This window comes from Colias eurytheme, chromosome 15 (assembly GCF_061535395.1).
Source record: "Colias eurytheme isolate Ceu_HAF_F1 chromosome 15, ilColEury1 Martin Lab GWU primary, whole genome shotgun sequence".
In the NCBI taxonomy this organism is placed as follows: Eukaryota; Metazoa; Arthropoda; class Insecta; order Lepidoptera; family Pieridae; genus Colias; species Colias eurytheme.
Window position 1 is genome coordinate 5,991,520 of NC_142994.1, and position 18,426 is coordinate 6,009,945.

General features: G+C 32.6%; 4 protein-coding genes across 4 annotated transcripts in view; 2 read left to right on the forward strand and 2 right to left on the reverse strand.

Annotated features, from left to right (window-relative positions):
- LOC149902317 (uncharacterized) overlaps window positions 1-18,426 on the reverse strand; it is a 232,142-nt gene that overhangs the window by 171,093 nt on the left and 42,623 nt on the right. The window lies entirely within an intron of this gene.
- RpL31 (ribosomal protein L31) lies at window positions 2,248-4,968 on the reverse strand. The gene is made up of 3 exons (XM_090110191.1): window positions 4,899-4,968; window positions 4,525-4,758; window positions 2,248-2,415 (listed from the first exon to the last, which is right to left on the reverse strand). The coding sequence occupies exons 2-3, from the start codon at window positions 4,746-4,748 to the stop codon at window positions 2,265-2,267; spliced, it is 375 nt and encodes a 124-aa protein (XP_089966317.1). The 5' UTR covers window positions 4,749-4,758; window positions 4,899-4,968; the 3' UTR covers window positions 2,248-2,264.
- On the forward strand, window positions 5,987-7,826 carry LOC149902320 (exosome complex component RRP43-like). Its single transcript, XM_090109812.1, has 6 exons — window positions 5,987-6,027; window positions 6,107-6,192; window positions 6,266-6,440; window positions 6,529-6,823; window positions 7,080-7,209; window positions 7,588-7,826. The coding sequence occupies exons 2-6, from the start codon at window positions 6,176-6,178 to the stop codon at window positions 7,814-7,816; spliced, it is 846 nt and encodes a 281-aa protein (XP_089965938.1). The 5' UTR covers window positions 5,987-6,027; window positions 6,107-6,175; the 3' UTR covers window positions 7,817-7,826.
- On the forward strand, window positions 11,056-17,843 carry Ufsp2 (UFM1 specific peptidase 2). The gene is made up of 10 exons (XM_090109811.1): window positions 11,056-11,195; window positions 11,411-11,632; window positions 12,102-12,329; window positions 12,810-12,983; window positions 13,276-13,375; window positions 13,535-13,681; window positions 14,376-14,498; window positions 15,046-15,304; window positions 15,706-15,959; window positions 16,300-17,843. The coding sequence occupies exons 1-10, from the start codon at window positions 11,157-11,159 to the stop codon at window positions 16,509-16,511; spliced, it is 1,758 nt and encodes a 585-aa protein (XP_089965937.1). The 5' UTR covers window positions 11,056-11,156; the 3' UTR covers window positions 16,512-17,843.

The following is an 18,426-nucleotide window of genomic DNA, read 5'->3' on the forward strand; positions in this document are numbered from 1 at the left end:
AAAAAAGTTTACTTCATTTTTGTATCTAACTATTCTTCATATACCTAATTGTATATATTTGAAAAAGGAGATTGCCCAAGTTACTATGGCACTTGGTATCGCAATCAAACTTATTGTGTCAAGATGAAATATAGCTCAATGTTAGTACTTTTAGAAACGATTAAAGTTTTTATGTAAATAAGCCGCAGTTTGCGACAATAAAATAAAACAATAGTGTTATTCAACACTTTAAAAAAATAATTTATCGAGTTTAAACTAACGATGAACGTTAAGTTTTACATTTATTACATAGGTAATATTTTAATTTACAAGACAAAAATGTGAAAAGTAAATCGTAATAAACATTATTTCAAAATAAATAACGTCGAACAATGCGTCGAACACAATGACAGATGACGCAGGACGCTTGCAAGAGAGATAGATATATGTGTCAAAACAAAAACTTTTACTTTTATTTCTATTTATTCGGTATAATTACGACTTAATAGTGATAAATATGATCATTATAAATACAAATAGGAATTAACAATATCACAAACATGTGACACAACTAGTATTTTACCGATTCCATACGTGGTCATACATGTTTCAAAACACAAACTTTTACTATTATTTCAATTTATCCGGTATAATTAAGACTTAATAGTGATACATTTGTTCATTATAAAATAATACAAATAGGAATTAACAATATCACGAATACGTGGCACAACTAAAATTTTACCGATACCACCCGTGGTCATTCTCCTTTAAGCTTTTCATACAACTATTAATAAACAAACGCCTCACCTTATCTGATTTGTTTGTCAACATAATATAAATTGGTTATCTTATTAATCCGCTAATACAGCAAATTTGCAATTTTTAACGAACTATTCATACATAACTAATTATAACCGTCTGGATTTACGTAAATGAAAAAAATATATTTATAATATTCCATTAATTCAAAAGAAAATTAAGACAACAAACAAAACAAATTAATTCAGGATCTTTTGGCGCGTGGGGAAATAGGCATGACGAAAGATTTTGAAATTCTCTTCCATAATGTGTGTATACGTTTACTATACAAGAAAAACCCTATATTTCGGTAATATACTTAAATTTAACGAAGATTAAAGCCATTTTTCAAAAAATATTTAATATCTGTGCCAAAACAGCTCGCAGGTGTCATGGCGTAGGCGTGACGTCAAACTTTGGTAAATACGTAATTATTTGTACGCATTGCGAAGAAAATTAAAAAAGTCTTTATTTAATATGTGTTATAGAAACGAATTACAAAGTTTATAAGTGGTGTGCAGTATTGCAGTGTGAATCCACATAAAAATAATGCTCAAAAATGTGTTTGTAATTATTTCAAGCGAAAAAATAATAAGAAATTATTGTATAAAGTTGGCGCGGAGAATCCCGAACCATGTATTCGTGAATTCGCAATTATATTTCTGTTCTGAGTCGATAAAGCATACGTGAAACAATAGAAAATAAATAAAAATGCGTATTCTCAACATATTCATATCAACAAAATACATCTGACGTGAGTTGTTTACTTATGCGTGACGTCACGCGTGTTTTAGTCAAAATGGCGAACTTCAGAATTTCAATGTTTTATTTTATTGATAATCTCATTAATCTTAATGTTTTTAAGATTTCTAAGTCGCTATATTTAATTTATTTATTATACATTTTCCCTTAAAAACACTAATACGATCATTTATGGATACTGTCGTCATGCCTATTCGGAACTAATGCAGTTTCAATAGTCGATAGTCGATACAAGGTCTATACATAGTCGATTACGAGAGATTTCTGAAACGACACGGGGCAATCGGGGAACCGTTTTCATTAGTCAATAGTGCCCGCATTGCCAGGTACGCGACTTCTTTCTTCTATACCTATAGCTATCCAACAAGCACTTGAAAAAATTTGTTTACGTGTCATTTACTTCTGATTTTATTTATTTAATACATTACATACTATTGTCCATGATTAAATTTTCTTATGTGGTCAAAATATTAATTCTTATGATTTTAATAACTTACTATTTTTGTAAAAGAATGATTTGTAGTGTAGGTATTTAACTGTTTACATACCTATTTTATGAATAGAAACTATTAAAGCATTTTTGCTTGATTACTTTATTTGATTTTTTTTTTTTGGAAATATGTATCACCAAAGCTTATAAAAGTTATATTTTAGTTTTTTTTAATAATGATTCATAAAGGAATGGGCCTAATGAAATCAAATACATTTTAAGCTTAACTTATTTATTCTTGGCTAGCATCCACATTTTCTGTTTGCAGACCCTTGATTGATGCAACTGGAACATATGTTACCAGAGTGAACAGCTTGTGAGCGGAGTCTTCATCGTCATTACGTCTGCGGGAAAGCCTTACCCGAACTCTGAAGGGTACATTTCTGAAAGAAAAGAAATATAGAATTTAGTAATTACTAATTATAATCTTTTATATATTATAAAGGCGAAAGTTTGTAAGTATGAATGTATGGATGTATGGATGTTTGTTACTCTTTCACGTAAAAACTACTGAACCGATTACAATGAAATTTAGCACACATATAGAGCGTAACTTGGATTAACACATAGGATAGGTTTTATCCCGGAAATCCCACGGGGAGGGAACTATGCGGGTTTTCCTTTGAAAACGCGGGCGAAGCCGCGGGCTGAAATCTAGTATGATATAAACAAATTTTAACTTTATTTCAAACACTATTGACTGACCGGTTGGCTTGGTTGGTGACCTTGCCTTCCAAGCCAGAGGTTGTGGGTTCGATTCCCACCCGGGGCAAATATTTGTGTGATGAACATAGATGTTTGCTCTGTGTCTAGGTGTTAATGATCTATATAAGTATTTATTTATAATTATATATGTATGTTTATAAGCCATCTGGTTTCCATAACACATGCGAAAGCTTAGTATGAGATCAGAACATGCCGTGTGTGAAAATTGTTCTGAAATATTTATTTATTTAAATATTTATTGTCTTATGTCTATGACACAAAAAAAGATATGTTTATTAAACTTGATTGAAGATTGTTCATATTAAAAATGTTACTTTCTACAACAAACTTACATTTTTGTGTCGGATTATTACTAATGTACTTTAACTGAATTAAAAAATCTATATTATTAAGATTATTAACCCATTGACCACCGAGCGGCCCGATCGGGCCGAGACACAATGGATTTTCTATTGTGTCTGTGATCCGAGGACTGACGGATTAAATTAACGAAAAAGAACGCTGAATTTGTAAAAATGTAACATGAGTAATATTAATTTGAAAAAGTAGGTATCCCAGTCAGTTTATAAATGATAAAAAAGTAAAAGCTCAAATATTTGTGTATGTAATGTAATTTACAAAAACAATGAAGTATTCATAATTAACCCATTGACCACCGAGCGGCCCGATCGGGCCGAGACACAATAGATTTTCTATTGTGTCTGTGATCCGAGGACTGACGGATTAAATCACTCTATCACCTCAGTGTATTGGATAGCAAAACAATACATTAGTTTGAAATAAAGTCACTTTCTATGTCTCGATATCCCTGTGTATAAAGTCTTAAATCTTTAAAACTTTGCAATGGATTTTGAAGCGTTTTTTTGTTTAATAGTGTGATTCTCGAGGAAGGTTTTGGTTTATTTTTTTGAGTCAAGCGGGCGAAGCCATGGGCGGGATGCTAGTCCATTTATAATATTATAAATGCAAAAGTGTGTTTTTTTTTCTCACCTAGAAACAGAGCAACTTTATGGAATGACTTTTATGTCCGGAAATAGAAGGGATTGGTGAAGATTCTCATTCCCTTGGGAATTTACTTTCATTGTGTCAGTTTGCGAAAAATGCAAAACTATCATTAGACATAGAAATATAAAGGTTTGAATGTTGTTCCAAAAGTTTAAATTTTAGAAGTAAACATATTGTACATTTAACAATGTAAAAGAGCCTTAATTAATTTATGGACAAAACTCAAAATAACTTCAAATATATTCAATGCATATTTTGTATTGGTTCTCAAAAGAATTGTTTCATAAATAATAGAAAGAGTAATCAAGAAACTGCATGCAACTATAAAAAAGTATTTTGTCTCAATCGTTTCGCATAAACAGGAGTTTCCTGTAATTGATTATACTTAAATTATAGTTATCGCACAATTCTGGGAATAAAGTGGTTTACGGAGTAGGTACTTATCTAAAAGGTGCACTAAAACTTGGTATATTTTGTATTTACTATTTACCTAATCTTTGCCTTGGCTATAATATAATTTTGAATTCGATTAAAATATAACATGTAATTCATGAACATGAATCAATTATGTATAAAGGTATGTATTAACTTTGAAACATACCTACAGCAGGAAGCAGAATATCTATAAACATGATTATAACCATGTTTTAACCTCAATTTCAATGATATTGAATATTGGTATTATAAGTCTTCAAAATATTTTTGTTTCATTCAATAAAAAAATTAAAGAGTTTTAAACATTAATTGGATAAAGCACTCACCTCACTCCCTTAGACCACAGATATTTGTTCAATCTTGTGTCTACTCGTACATCAGGGGTTCCCATTTGTTTTTCAGCAAATTTACGAATCTCTTTGATGGCGCGAGGTGCACGTCTCTTGAATCCGACTCCATGAAGCCTTTTATGTAAGTTGACTGTGTATTCACGAGTTACAACTTCATTTATGGCAGATTTGCCTTTCCTCTCTCCTTTTGGTTTGGCCATTGTAAACAATCTGAAATTGTTGTATGGTTTATATAAATATAAGTTTATAACTTTACCACACCTTTCTTTAAACACATATTGAATAGTATCTTTATTTTAAAATACCATTTATTTTAGATTAAAATGGATTAAAATATAACACACACACACCTTAGCGATCAAACGCCGATGCAAAAAGAAACGTCAAAGTCAAATGTCAAATGAAAATATCAAAAATGACAAATGACAACAATATGGCAAATAGTCATATCTTCTTGCCATTAAAAAAAATTCACACATCAAAGTCATACAATATTTCTATTGTGATTTCTATTCTCAACGGCTCTTTCACGACAGTCGAACTGAGTCAAACTGTTTGACTATACGTGGACTAATAATACCAAGCCAGAACCCTATACTTATCTTATATTTTCAAGAGAAAGTATTTTGTTTATTTTTTTTTCTAGTTGTTGAATGGCAATTCTGATTTCTTAGACAGTGCGCGCACGAGCAACTTTGGCTGTTTTCCAATTACAGAGCATAATGCGACTCAGTGCCGCACAATGCCGAATTATGCTGATGCTTAATTGGAACGTGAAACGCACCAGCAGGTTGCGCTAAGTTCAGTGTTGAAAAAAAATATATTCTTAGAGTTAGCAATAACCTCATTAATGTGTAAATAAAGTAGTATACATAATAATTGGTCGAAAAATATTTACGGTTATTTTAAGTAATTTGGATTTTGATTATTTCATTAACATTTTTTTCAATGTTTGTACCTTCATCCATGCTTATATTTATTTTTTTAACACAATTTTAATTAACTTTGATTAAATTCGAAAAAACTACAATGAAACGAAAGCTTAAAAATTTTTTCCAACTATTAATAATTACTAACGATAAATCGATTGCACGCATCAATTCACGCGCATTTCTTTTTCTAGTGCTCAATTGTGCGAAGCGTTGCTGTAGTTGGAACATTCAACGTTAAGCAATATGCCGCATAATGCGCTCTAGTGCTGTAATTGGAAAACGGGGTTTGTCTCCGCAACTATTTTGTCTCTCCCACCTATGGGCTAGTATGAAAGTGCGCGCACGTAGCGACGCAACTCCCCATACAAATTGATGGGAGAGACAAAATAGTTGCGGAGACAAAGTTGCTCGTGCGCGCTCGCTCTGTGTCCTGTGATCTCCGTTTTATACTCATAGTATATACCATCTGTGGTCTTGTCAACTGTCAAAATCATGTGTAAGTGTCATGTAAGTGTGTAAAAGAACGACGCTCAAAGCAGACCTCAAATAAAAATAATTCCACAACGTGACATTGGCAAAATTGTGGCAACGCAGCACTGCCATTTATAAAATAAATTGAATTGAATTAAAAATAATTCAAAAATTTAATTGAACGTATATATTTTTCTAAGAATATTTAACATTGAACTATAAACATGACTGATATATATAAGTAAGCCATATCTCTCTCAGAAAAAAAATCAGGTTTGGTTTGGACCAATTCATAAATAGTTATTTATTTTCAGGTTAATTCATCCAAATAAATATTTTGATGATTACATTTCACGAAATGTACGGCCTGATGGAAGGAAATTCGATGAACAGCGGAGTATTAAATTAAATTTAAATGCAATAAAAACATCAGAAGCTTCTGCAGTTGTCAAATGTGGAAACACAACAGTGATATGTGGAATAACCTTAGTAAGTTTTAGATTGTCATATAATCGTATCGGTCATATATCTTTTATAAAATATATGATAAAAGTTACCGTAACTGCTTTTTTTTCAGGAATTAGCAACACCTAAAGCAGAGGAACCAGACAATGGTTTCCTTGTTACAAATGTAGAGTTACTGCCTCTATGCTCATCAAAATTTAGACCTGGGCCGCCATCTGATCATGCACAAGTTGTTAGCAATACTGTTAATGACATATTAATAAATTCAAAATGTATAGATCTGAAGGACTTATGCATAGTATCTGATAAATTAGCTTGGGTGCTATATTGTGATATGGTTTGCTTAGACAATGATGGTAGCGTTGTTGATGCTTGTATAACTACATTAATGGCCAGTTTAAAGACATGTAAGTAAATAAAATGTTCATTTACTCATCTCGTTATGTTAGATACAAGTGGCTAAGTATAGAAAAACATTTTCTTCAAATAGTTTAGTTTTTTACAACAAAATCTTTAGGTACTTATTTATGGTTAATACCTATTTCAAATATACAATTTTGATGCAACTATACATTCTAATTACACAGACTAAGTAGCACATTTATAAATATTATGTATAGATAAGACAAATTAATTTACTACTAAGTTCTCTTCTTTTCTAAGTATCCTTGCCAGCTGTAAACTATGATGTTGAAACAGAGGATATCAAAGTTGACCCCAGTATAAGAAAACCTCTCAAAGTTACGGGACTACCAGTGGCTACAAGTTTTGCGATATATCAAACGCCTCAGAGGTATTTACAATTATATGTATAATATTATTTTCTGCTTAATTAAGCAGAAAATAATATTATTTTCTGCTTATTTAAGCAGAAAATAATATTATAAACTCAACTGAATAGCATTATATCAAAATTTGTTTCATCATAGTTAAATTAGGTTTTTGACGTGACAACGACTTATAAATTGGTTTGCCGGGTGACACTTCAAGAAACTGCGTTACGCTCCGCTCACATTATGCGCTCACAATGAGAGCGAGTGAGAGGCACGCGTCCCTTCCACTCGGGCATGGTTAGCCCGCCTAAGAGTGAGAGAAACAGACATAAAAAGTCGTTGTCACGTAAAACTTTCGCCCATATACCGACTTTACAGGCAACCAATTTTTTTTTCAGCAATATTGTCTTGACAGACCCCACAGCATATGAAGAAGAAATGTGTGGTGGCATAGGAGCAAATCTTATAGTATGTTGGAACCAAGGGCTGCTATGTGGAGTTCAGAAGTTTGGTGGGGGAAATATTACAACAGAGAAGCATAAAGATATGTTTAAAGTAGCGAAGGAAAGAAGTAAGATTATAGAAAAAGTTATAGACACATGTGTAAATGATGATTCCAATAAATAAATACAAGTTCTTTCTCTTTTTTTTATTAATTCATGTGGCATAAATATATTTCATGCAAAGGGCAAAAAAAAGATAATATAAAGAACAATATATATTTGTCAATCACAGTCCTTGTTTTACAGCTAATTGAAATCACTATTAATTAGTATATGCTTTCATTATTTAATATTTTATAAGATAAAAATATAATCTTATTAGCAAATATTTTCTAGGAATCTGTATCAAATTGTATAATCTGCTTAGTATTCTATTGTGTCAATGTTTAGAAAACAATATTATATGTTATACTTTATTCTCTTCTAAGATTTTAGGAGTATAAAATTGCCTATCGCACTTTAAGACACACACTGATAATACTGTATTACATGTCACACTTAATTAAGCATATATATTTTAATAAATAACTTAGTTGCATAAAAAATACATTTAAATATTCCTCAAATTCAAAACAGAATGTTACACATTTTTTAAGCTCGCTTGCATTTCTATATTATAGGATTTTGACACATCATGTACTTCTTTGGCCAGCTTTTGATCCATTTCATAAAGTGAAGCAATTATAGGTTTCATTTTTTGAATCATCTCACTGACATTTCTTAATTTTTGTTCTTGAATAATTATACGCCTTACAAATACAAAGGTATATATGAGCGCAATAATTATAAGAATTCCAATTTTTAGCTTGGTTTTCCATGTTAAACCCAATTTTATTTTCATTGATTGTTGTGAAGGCGGCGAATCGTACATTATTTTTCCTTTCTCCACATCCATTTTATGTCCTTTCATTTTCGTTCCCAAATAGTAACAATCTTTAAACTTCTATTTAAAAGTAAATTTGAATCACCCACTTCAAATACTTGCTATTTGTATCGATCATATCATCTTAGGAATAGAAATAGAAATTTGTAGTATTCCTTTTCACATTATAGTTATTTGTTTATCAGTTTTTGGTTTAAAATCACTCAGTTTAACGATAAACATAATATTAATTATCGAGTTTAACCCATTTAATGAGCTGTAATGTGGTCATTTAATCGTTTTGAACGATTAAAGATCATTTTTTTGGGATGTAGAATTAAGATTTTTAGAATTGTGTTTATTGTTGTGATTAATCGTAAATAACCAGAGATACAGACTGCAGAGTTTATAATAGAGTCATTTGTCAAATGTCAATTCAGTGTTGCCAGTGGTAAATAGTCAAAAGTAACACGACACTGACCAAAAGACAACTGACTTTTTGTCGAAAAAACCGAAAAAAGTAACATTACCTTTTTGACGTGACAACGTCCTATAATTCGATAGAACCGGCTGCACGCACGAAAAAACATGACTCATGCGGCGTTACCTCGCTCTGAGGCGTTCTATGTAAGGTTTGAAGTGCAAGCGAGAGCGCGGAACGAGCGATAAAGAAGCACAATCGGACGTTGTCACGTTCAACTATCGTCAGTAAACCGACTTTACAGACAACCAATTTTTTATTGTGGAAATTGGTGAAATACGTTATTATGGCAATTTATTTATAAAATAAAACTTAAATACTTAAATAGTATACTATCCATAGAGTGCGAACAACGAAGTGGGAACAGTAGGCACAGATGGGAACAACACGACTTTACCGCCGCGAGCGCTCGTAGTCGTGGTTGAGTGCTATCGAAGTGCGTTTCTCTAGGGATTTTTTTCATTTTTACGAATAAACATGGTGAAATGTGCAGTTCGATCTTGTAAGAACGATACTAGAAAAACACAAAATTGAAATTCAGTTTCACATTTCACCGATAAATCGATTGTTGTATTTATTTTTATGAAAATAAATCTAACATCGCGGGGGTAAAGTCTCCCTTCGCGCACCTCACTGCCGCCACGTGATCATAGTGATGTGACTTGACCAACGCTGTACTCGATAGTTTACAAGAAGAACTATATTTTAACATATTATTTATTTAACTTTAAAATTAAAACTCTTTTAAAAATAAATTTGTGGTGTGTTTTGTATGATACACTTTCTAATATTATAAATGCGAATGTAATATAGTGTAAATGTAAAGTACAATGTACAATTATATGTAATGTTACGATATTATATTTTAACCGCTAAATTGATTTTTGAAGATTTTAGTAGGTATAGAATTGATAAAATTTAATAAAAAAATTATTAATATTGTTTATTATTTCATTTTAAATTGTTAATTATTTCTTATTCTTATTAAACTTTTTAGGGTTCCGTAGCCAAAATGGCAAAAACGGAACCCTTATAGTTTCGTCATGTCCGTCTGTCCGTCTGTCCGTCTGTCCGTCTGTCACAGCCGATTTACTCGGAAACTATAAGTACTACAGTGATGAAATTTGATGGGAATATGTGTTGTATGAACCGCTACAAAAATATGACACTAAATAGTAAAAAAAAGAATTGGGGGTGGGGCCCCCCATACATGTAACTGAGGGATGAAATTTTTTTTTTCGATGTACATACCCGTGTGGGGTATCAATGGAAAGGTCTTTTAAAATGATATAAAGTTTTCTAAAAAACATTTTTCTTAAAGTGAACGGTTTTTGAGATATCAGCTCTCAAAGTCGTAAAAAGTATGTCCCCCCCCCTCTATTTTTATAACTACGGGGTATAAAATTCTAAAAAAAATAGAGGTGATGCATGCTAATTAACTCTTTCAACGATTTTTGGTTTGATCAAAGTATCTCTTATAGTTTTTGAGATAGGTTGATTTAACTGTAATTTATTATATTTGCTGCTACGGAACCCTTTGTGCGCGAGCCCGACTCGCACTTGGCCGGTTTTATTTTAAATACTTTTATTATTTGATTTATTAAAAAAAATAGTACTAAATCTTTTATTTTATTAACTTTAATATTTAAGAAGTCCACACGTTTTTTCAGATATTCTAATTAAACACTAGTTAATACAAGACATAATATTTAAATGGAATAAACACACTTTATTCAGTTGGCAAACAAATTTAAAATTTCATATTTATACTTTATCCATACATTTCTTCTTTAATAATACATATATTGAACATAAAATTTACCTATGATACATATTTATATTTTATTTACATAACTTATTGATAGCTCAACACGTAATTGATACCTACACATCCCTATTTGTCACACACACATCTTTATAGTATCTGTAGCTCATCTGCATTCTGCCTACGATGCGCACAATGCAATTTGTGCAATACACGCGCTCTATACTACTGTAATATAATATACTCTAATTTCATTATTTACAACTGTGATTTTCAAGGAACAAAATGTAAGCAGGTGTTTGTACGCGTTTGTACTTTGTGGTATTGTTATTAACTGGCAACAGTAATCATTAAAGATGTCACCACGTCTCAAAATATCAAAATATGTTATTGAGGTAAAATTTTAATTATAATATCGTTTAGATGCGTTTTCATATTACCGATCTTATTAAAATGATATAATTACTTGTAAACCTATGTTTTGTATCTATATCTCGTTTTTAATTTAAAATATAAATTTACTTTACTATACGTCACCATCGCGGTCACGGTGTCCTAAGTTAAGTTTTTCAGACTTTATTTAAATATAGGAAATATCAATTATTTTCAGAGGTTGTCGAATATAGACACAAATGAAACGACAGGATGCTTATACGGACTTATGTACGACGGCTGTTTGCTCGTGATCGGCATAAGTTTAGAATTATTTGAAACTGAAAAGAAAGCGTATAATCAATTACTTTTATCTCTACCGGCCGAAATAGAGTTATGTGGCGTTGTTAAATTTAGTGAAACATCAAGTGTTGAGTATAAACCGAAGGAGATACTGCAGGTAATTTCACTTATTGTGTACATTAATATGATCCCACAAGTCCTAAATTATACAAGAAGAAAAAAAGGCAAATGCTCAATGCTCAACTGTTATAAAACTCAATGTTTTAAAGTTTTCAAGTTCAATCATCTAATACTCTTCTCTAAGTCTAACAATAAAATGAACATATAAAACAACATTGCAATGAACACCCTGTATTTGTATGTCATGAATAGATATGGAACTGGTTTATGTAGGCACATCTTTTGTCTTCCTTCCGAATAACAAATGGTGTTTATGCGACTGTGAGGGTTGCTACAAAGCTCGTAAGGTTTCGCATCGCAAAATTGTGTTTTAAATAAATGTGAAATATTGTTTTCTAAAAAAAAAAGCTTTTTTATAATTATTTTCAACTGAGGCTGACTTATTATTCTTAAAATTAGTGTAGAATACACCATATAAGCAACTTTATGAATTTCCGTTTTTACAGGATGTAGATATTACAGATAACCCATTATTTATCATAATTGGTAAGGATCAAGTAATGAAAGCACATTTCTTAGTGCATGAAAAGTTTGAAGAGACACAATATGAAGTTTTTGAATCAGAAGACCTTTGGAAACAGTTCCTTCATGTGAGGTTAAACACAATATTACCTCTCACATGTGAAGCAACTATCCCAGGTGTTAAAAATACACTACAAAATAAAAGGAAGAAGGTATGTAGATGATAAAATTCATATGACATTAATACTGCACTGCATTTTTTGTATTTTTAACAGGTTTTGTTGTATGAAATGGTTAAACATAAAACAATAATATAATTAACCCATTGACCACCGAGCGGCCCGATCGGGCCGCGACACAATAGATTTTCTATTGTGTCTGTGATTCGGGGACTGAGGGATTAAACTAGCTTTCCGCCCGCGGCTTCGCCCGCGTTTTAAGAGAAAACCCCGCATAGTTCCCTTTCCCGTGGGAATTCCGGGATAAAACCTATCCTATCTCTCAAGTTGGATCGAACTGCACATGGTGTGCGAATTTTATTATAATCGATTAAGTGGTTTAGGAGTCCATTGAGGACAAACATTGTGAAACATTGTGACACGAGATTTATATATTATATTAAGATGTCTTTGTATTATCTATTTAAACTTTCAATCCTAAAGTTACAAAACTTTTTTGTAATTTAATTTCAGATTGCTTCTGGTCAGGTATCGTTTCAAATCAATGGCAGCTCAGTGTATTTGTTTGGAGTGGCCTCAGATGTTGGAGTAACAGGCACTAGTACTGAGGCAAATATAGGAGATCTCGTTGATTCTATGAGCCCAGAACAATCATCGAAGAAGAAAAAATACAACATTCATAATGTGGTTTGTATCTGTGAATTAACTGTTATCAAAAGTTACTTACTGAGTGTTTTAAACAAATTTCTTAGAGAATTCCGTAGCTTAATGAATTTAATCTTATATCTATGAATTTGGATGTTTGGTAGGTACCTAGTACTTACCAAACTATGTAAAAGACATTTTTTCTTTAATTAGAAAGAAAGTAGTTATAGTACTAGTTTGCATTAATTAATTAAACAATTTTTTATATAATGTGGGTTATGACTTGTTTTCATGGTTATATAAAAATTATATATTTTATGTTCTTTTTTTGTAGGAGGTACTTCCTGTGAGCTTAGTTATGAAAGCAACAAAAGACATATTATCCGATAAACTTGTCAAGACTGCTGTAAAAATGATGACTACACAAAGAAAACGTAAGTTAATCTCATGTTTATAAAACTATTTCTTGAAGTTAGACTTTCTTTACATTTAATTTTTATTTTAATTCAAGTTTACATAAATTAAACTCCAAAAGCCTCATAATGGATTCGAATTTATTACTACTTCATATAAATATAATATTTAATTTTCAGCTGCCTTCTGTATAAGTATGCCGCTCAGAATTGATACACTGGCTATGATTCATCGGAACACGAAACTCTCCGAGCTTTATAATGTATTGGTTGAAGCTGCGTGTCGCTCTCTTAGGTTATTGGAAAGTGTTCTAATTGAGCAACTAGGTAAAGTATATTATTTCATGTGTATTTTTTTTTGCCTTCAAGGATTAATTATATTTATTGGCTTATACATATTATTATTTACTAGCTTTCCGCCCGCGGCTTCGCCCGCGTTTTCAAAGAAAAACCCGTTTCCGTAGGATTTCCGGGATAAAACCTATCCTATGTCCTTTCTCGGGTATCAAAATATCTCTATACCAAATTTCATGCAAATTGGTTCAGTAGTTAAGGCGTGATTGAGTAACAGACAGACAGAGTTACTTTCGCATTTATAATATTAGTATGGATTCACTATGTAATGTTGTCAATATTTAGAGATATTAATTCCCTTTGAAGTATAAGTAGTGCCTAATTTTGACTATTCACACATTTTTTGAAAAATAAAAATAAAAATTCCAAAGACTAATATTATTCATTTCTATTAAATATACTGTAAACAGTACATAATTTCATTGATATTTTTCACGACAATTGTAATAAGATCCGTAAGTATTTAAAGGAATTATCTTAATTTTGTTTATTTTTAATTTTTTTGCTTTGTGTACCACATAGTGACTTGACTCAAAAATCATGTTGTGTTATCCTGTAAATGTTTGTCACAATTGTAATTTTTTTTTTGTTATATAATGTACCCTAGCTAAAAGTATTGTTGTGACTAATGTTAGATGACCTAAATAAATAAAATAAAATAAAACAGGGCAGGAAGGTATTGGCGATGGAGCCGGTCTGCGACTGCCTGAGACATATCACTACCTTCCTCCAGAAATTGGACATTTCATTACCAGAGTAATGCCAAAAGGGATACCTGATGAAACTATGGGTGAGTTTTAGGCCTCCCCCACATTGGGCGTAGGCCGAGCGTACGCGTTTCCTGAGCGTGCTGCCGGCGTCGGCGCGGCGCGGACGTCGCGTCAGCGCGCCGTCTGTGGGGCGCGGGCGTCGCGCCATCGAACGCTATGCAAGCGCTGCGCAAGCGCCGCGCCGACGCGACGTCGCGTCTAGCACTCGGCCGCCCGCGCCGTGCCCCTCGCACTCATTGCCCTCGTCGTCGCCCGAACGCCCATGGAACGCGACGTAAGCGCGGCGTCTGCGCGGCGTTCACGCAGCGCCCGCGCGGCGCTGGACAACGCGTAGCCCGCGCCCCACAGACGGCGCGCTGACGCGACGTCCGCGCCGCGCCGACGCCGGCAGCACGCTCAGGAAACGCGTACGCTCGGCCTACGCCCAATGTGGGGGAGGCCTTATTAATAAAATTAAATTGAAAATAGCTTTACTCACATCTGGGAATATCTATTAGAACAATATCAATTTTTTAAAATTAATTTATGCAATTACTTGTATTCCATTAATTTCTAAATTATTTTCAGAAAAAGAAAGAAGCCTCCTGCACGAACAGTTAGCATTACCGCAAAACAGACCGATATTCCGACGAGGAAATGCGTATATCTTCCACAGTTCGAAGCTAATAAATCCGCACGAAGCTATTGTGCAACAAATCAAGCATAATGTGAAAGTGGCTTTAGTTCGAGGCAGATATATCTATTACCATTACATGCAAGATAACTTTAATGATGATGGGTGGGGTTGTGCCTATCGATCCATGCAAACTATATTCTCTTGGTTCAAGTGAGTTATGCTTATGTTTATGAGTAAACATATTTAGAGAATTTAGATAGTTGCAAATTTATCTTGTTTAGTTATGTTATTATTATCTTATATATAAAATTCTCGTGTCACAATGTTAGTCTGCATACTCCTCCGAAACGGGTGGACCGATTCTCATGAAATTTTCTGTGCATATCGGGTAAGTCTGAGAATCGGCCAACATCTATTTTTCATATGTACCACGGGCGAAGCCGGGGCGGGCCGCTAGTATTACATGTATAATTTATAAAGGAATTCACTTAAAGTGGATATAACCTAAAATTCAGTTTACAGCTTTTTACTCAAAACTTAGATAAACTTTGTACATTAAGTTTTAACGAGTAGCTCTATTCATACAACTAATATTTCTAATTAATTTGCAGGTATCAAGGATACAGCTCAATAGATGCACCAAGTCATAGGGAAATACAACAGTGCCTTGTTAAAATAGGCGATAAACCGTCTTCGTTTTTAGGTTCTAAGCAATGGATCGGTTCCACAGAAGTTATGTTCTGTCTAGACACATTAATTGGTGTTCAATCGAGAATATTGTTCGCAAACACGGGTGCAGAGTTACAGAGTTACACGCCGGAGTTAATTCATCATTTTATACAACATGGAAGCCCTATAATGATAGGTTAGTTGTTTGCCTGTAAATTTAAAAAATTATTACCATTAAACTGAGTGTGTAGTGTTTTTTAATATGAAAGAAGTTATTATTCTTCTGTGTCACACACATCAACTCTTTAATTTTTAATTCAGTTACAATGTCTCGTTCATTATAAATCTTAATATATATAAATCTCGTGTCACAATGTTTGTCCTCAATGGACTCTTAAACCACTTAACCGATTATAATAAAATCCGCACACCATGTGCAGTTCGATCCAACTTAAGAGATAGGATAGTTTAAACATGTAGGTACCACGGGCGAAGCCGGGGCGGACCGCTAGTAATGTATTAAAAACCTATTTCAGGTGGTGGTGTTCTAGCTCACACCATTATAGGAGTCGAATATAATGAAGACAAAAACGAAACCCGTTATCTGATCCTCGATCCGCATTATACAGGAGCTGATGACATACAAACGGTTATCGCAAAGGGTTGGTGTGGTTGGAAGGGCGCAGACTTTTGGAACAAAACCGCGCATTATAACCTCTGTCTGCCGCAAACTAAACAAACTGTTTGAATATCGCTGATAGTCTTATACATTCTTTACGACGTATGATATAAAGGAAAGGAGAGGGACTTAGAAGATCGTGGGAAAATAAAAGATACAAGGAATTGCTGAGAAAAAATTGTCTATGAAATAGAGCAAGACTTTGTGAAGGAAAATCTGGCTTCAATTATAAAGACTTCCAATTTGCTCATTACGTTAAAATTATATGCAAAGGCATCGTAAATTGCATTTATCTTAAACAAGCATTTTAAATTCAATCATGTTTGCCGATTATTACGTTATCGCGTTAAATTTCACTTCTCTTAATAAATAAAGAACATTACATAGCGAGTATTAAAGACCATAAAATAGTGTACATTGATCACCACAAGCTAGGTTTCTGTCACAACAATCAATCAAGAAAATGGCGATGTTTGATTGAAGTATAGAAAAGTGAACAATAGCAATAATATATTACAAATTAAATTCTTTGCAAATTGTAGCTGTAGAATAATTTTTAAAATCATTTACACATTAGTGTTAAATTACAATAAGAACATCAAACTGAGCGATAATGTCTAATGCAATAATTGTGATATAAAAATAGTGTAAGCTGAAAGTATTTAAGCTCAATAGTTGTACCTAGTTGGTATCTACGCACTTAAAAATTGTAAGTATGACCAATTAGGTTGTTTTAAATGATATTGATTGAAATTTTGGTCTTTCGCTACACTATTATAAATTGTAATCATTAATCAGTGGTCATTAATTGTTTATCCATAAGTATTCTGGCCAGATAGTAAACAGCTAGCTTTACGTTCAAATCACAAATGATTATGTGCGTGTTTTAAGACTGTGCGGGTTGTGTACGAACGCAAAACAATTATTATAAAATTATTTTCATTTAAGCAGGTGCTATTATGAGCATTATAAGGAAATCCAGTCTTCTCAAATTTAATTATCCAACGAAGAAAGAAGAACAAGTTCAACATTGTATTCTATTCTTCCGACTTCGTTGTAATATTGTAACATATTACATAATTTAAGTCGATTGTTTATAATTATAATAATAAAATTCGAAAATTTGTCTGGTTATATCAGGGCTTTATAGATTTTATACACCAATAAAATTCCATCCATACATTTATGTTAGGTTTTATGTAATTGTGAAGCTAAATATAAGATACTTTTGTACCGTAATAATGCGTGATACATACTTTAGCATGTTTTTTTGTTTGTTAATGCAGCATTGAAATAATTTCATATAACTGAAATGTTTTATTAGAATGACTCACTATCTCAAGGTTATAAGTTTAATGGAATTGTTATATTTTGTATCAAATAAATTATTATTTGAATAAAGTGGTTTTATTCTCATCAGGCCAAGTCCCAGTCTGCTTACGCAGTGTTCATAAAGTTATTTCAAATTTTCATGAGTTTCATTCATTCCCACTGCAGCGACGGGTTTAGATTATAATTCATTAATCTAACCAATGATTTTGATAATGTATAGAAAAATTGAACAGTATGTAAAATTCTTGTACTCTCTTCTATTCTTTGCTTAAAGGTACTACGAACCTCGACTTTTAGATTGAATTCTAGATTTAACCACTGAGCCTGAAATCTGTAAGTACTAAATATTCCCATTAGGCATTAGTTCAGCAATGTTTAAATTCGCCGTATATAATAGCTTTCCGCCCGCATAGCTAAAGGCCTGAATAAGAAACCTGAATAGTTCCTGTTCCAGTAGGATTTTCGGGATCATGTATGTCCTTTCTCAGATCAATATTTCTACCGAATCGTTTATCGTGGCAGTATTTCTATAGCTTATAGGTATATTATTCTGGTGCATAACTATATCACTGCCAAGTATCATAAAAATCAGTTCAGCGGTTTTCGCTAGTAACAAACATTTCCATATTATATTCTATGAAAGATAGGTACG

Coding starts and splice junctions, on each gene's coding strand:
- Ufsp2 (XM_090109811.1), top strand. CDS start 11,157: ATGTCACCACGTCTCAAAATATCAAAATATGTTATTGAG. Junction 12,330..12,809: donor TACAAAATAAAAGGAAGAAG/GTATGTAGATGA, acceptor ATTTAATTTCAG/ATTGCTTCTGGTCAGGTATC. Junction 15,960..16,299: donor TGGAAGCCCTATAATGATAG/GTTAGTTGTTTG, acceptor AACCTATTTCAG/GTGGTGGTGTTCTAGCTCAC.
- RpL31 (XM_090110191.1), bottom strand. CDS start 4,748: ATGGCCAAACCAAAAGGAGAGAGGAAAGGCAAATCTGCCATAAATGAA. Junction 2,416..4,524: donor CTGTGGTCTAAGGGAGTGAG/GTGAGTGCTTTA, acceptor CTTTTCTTTCAG/AAATGTACCCTTCAGAGTTC.
- LOC149902320 (XM_090109812.1), top strand. Junction 6,441..6,528: donor TGATATGTGGAATAACCTTA/GTAAGTTTTAGA, acceptor CTTTTTTTTCAG/GAATTAGCAACACCTAAAGC. Junction 6,824..7,079: donor AATGGCCAGTTTAAAGACAT/GTAAGTAAATAA, acceptor TTCTTTTCTAAG/TATCCTTGCCAGCTGTAAAC.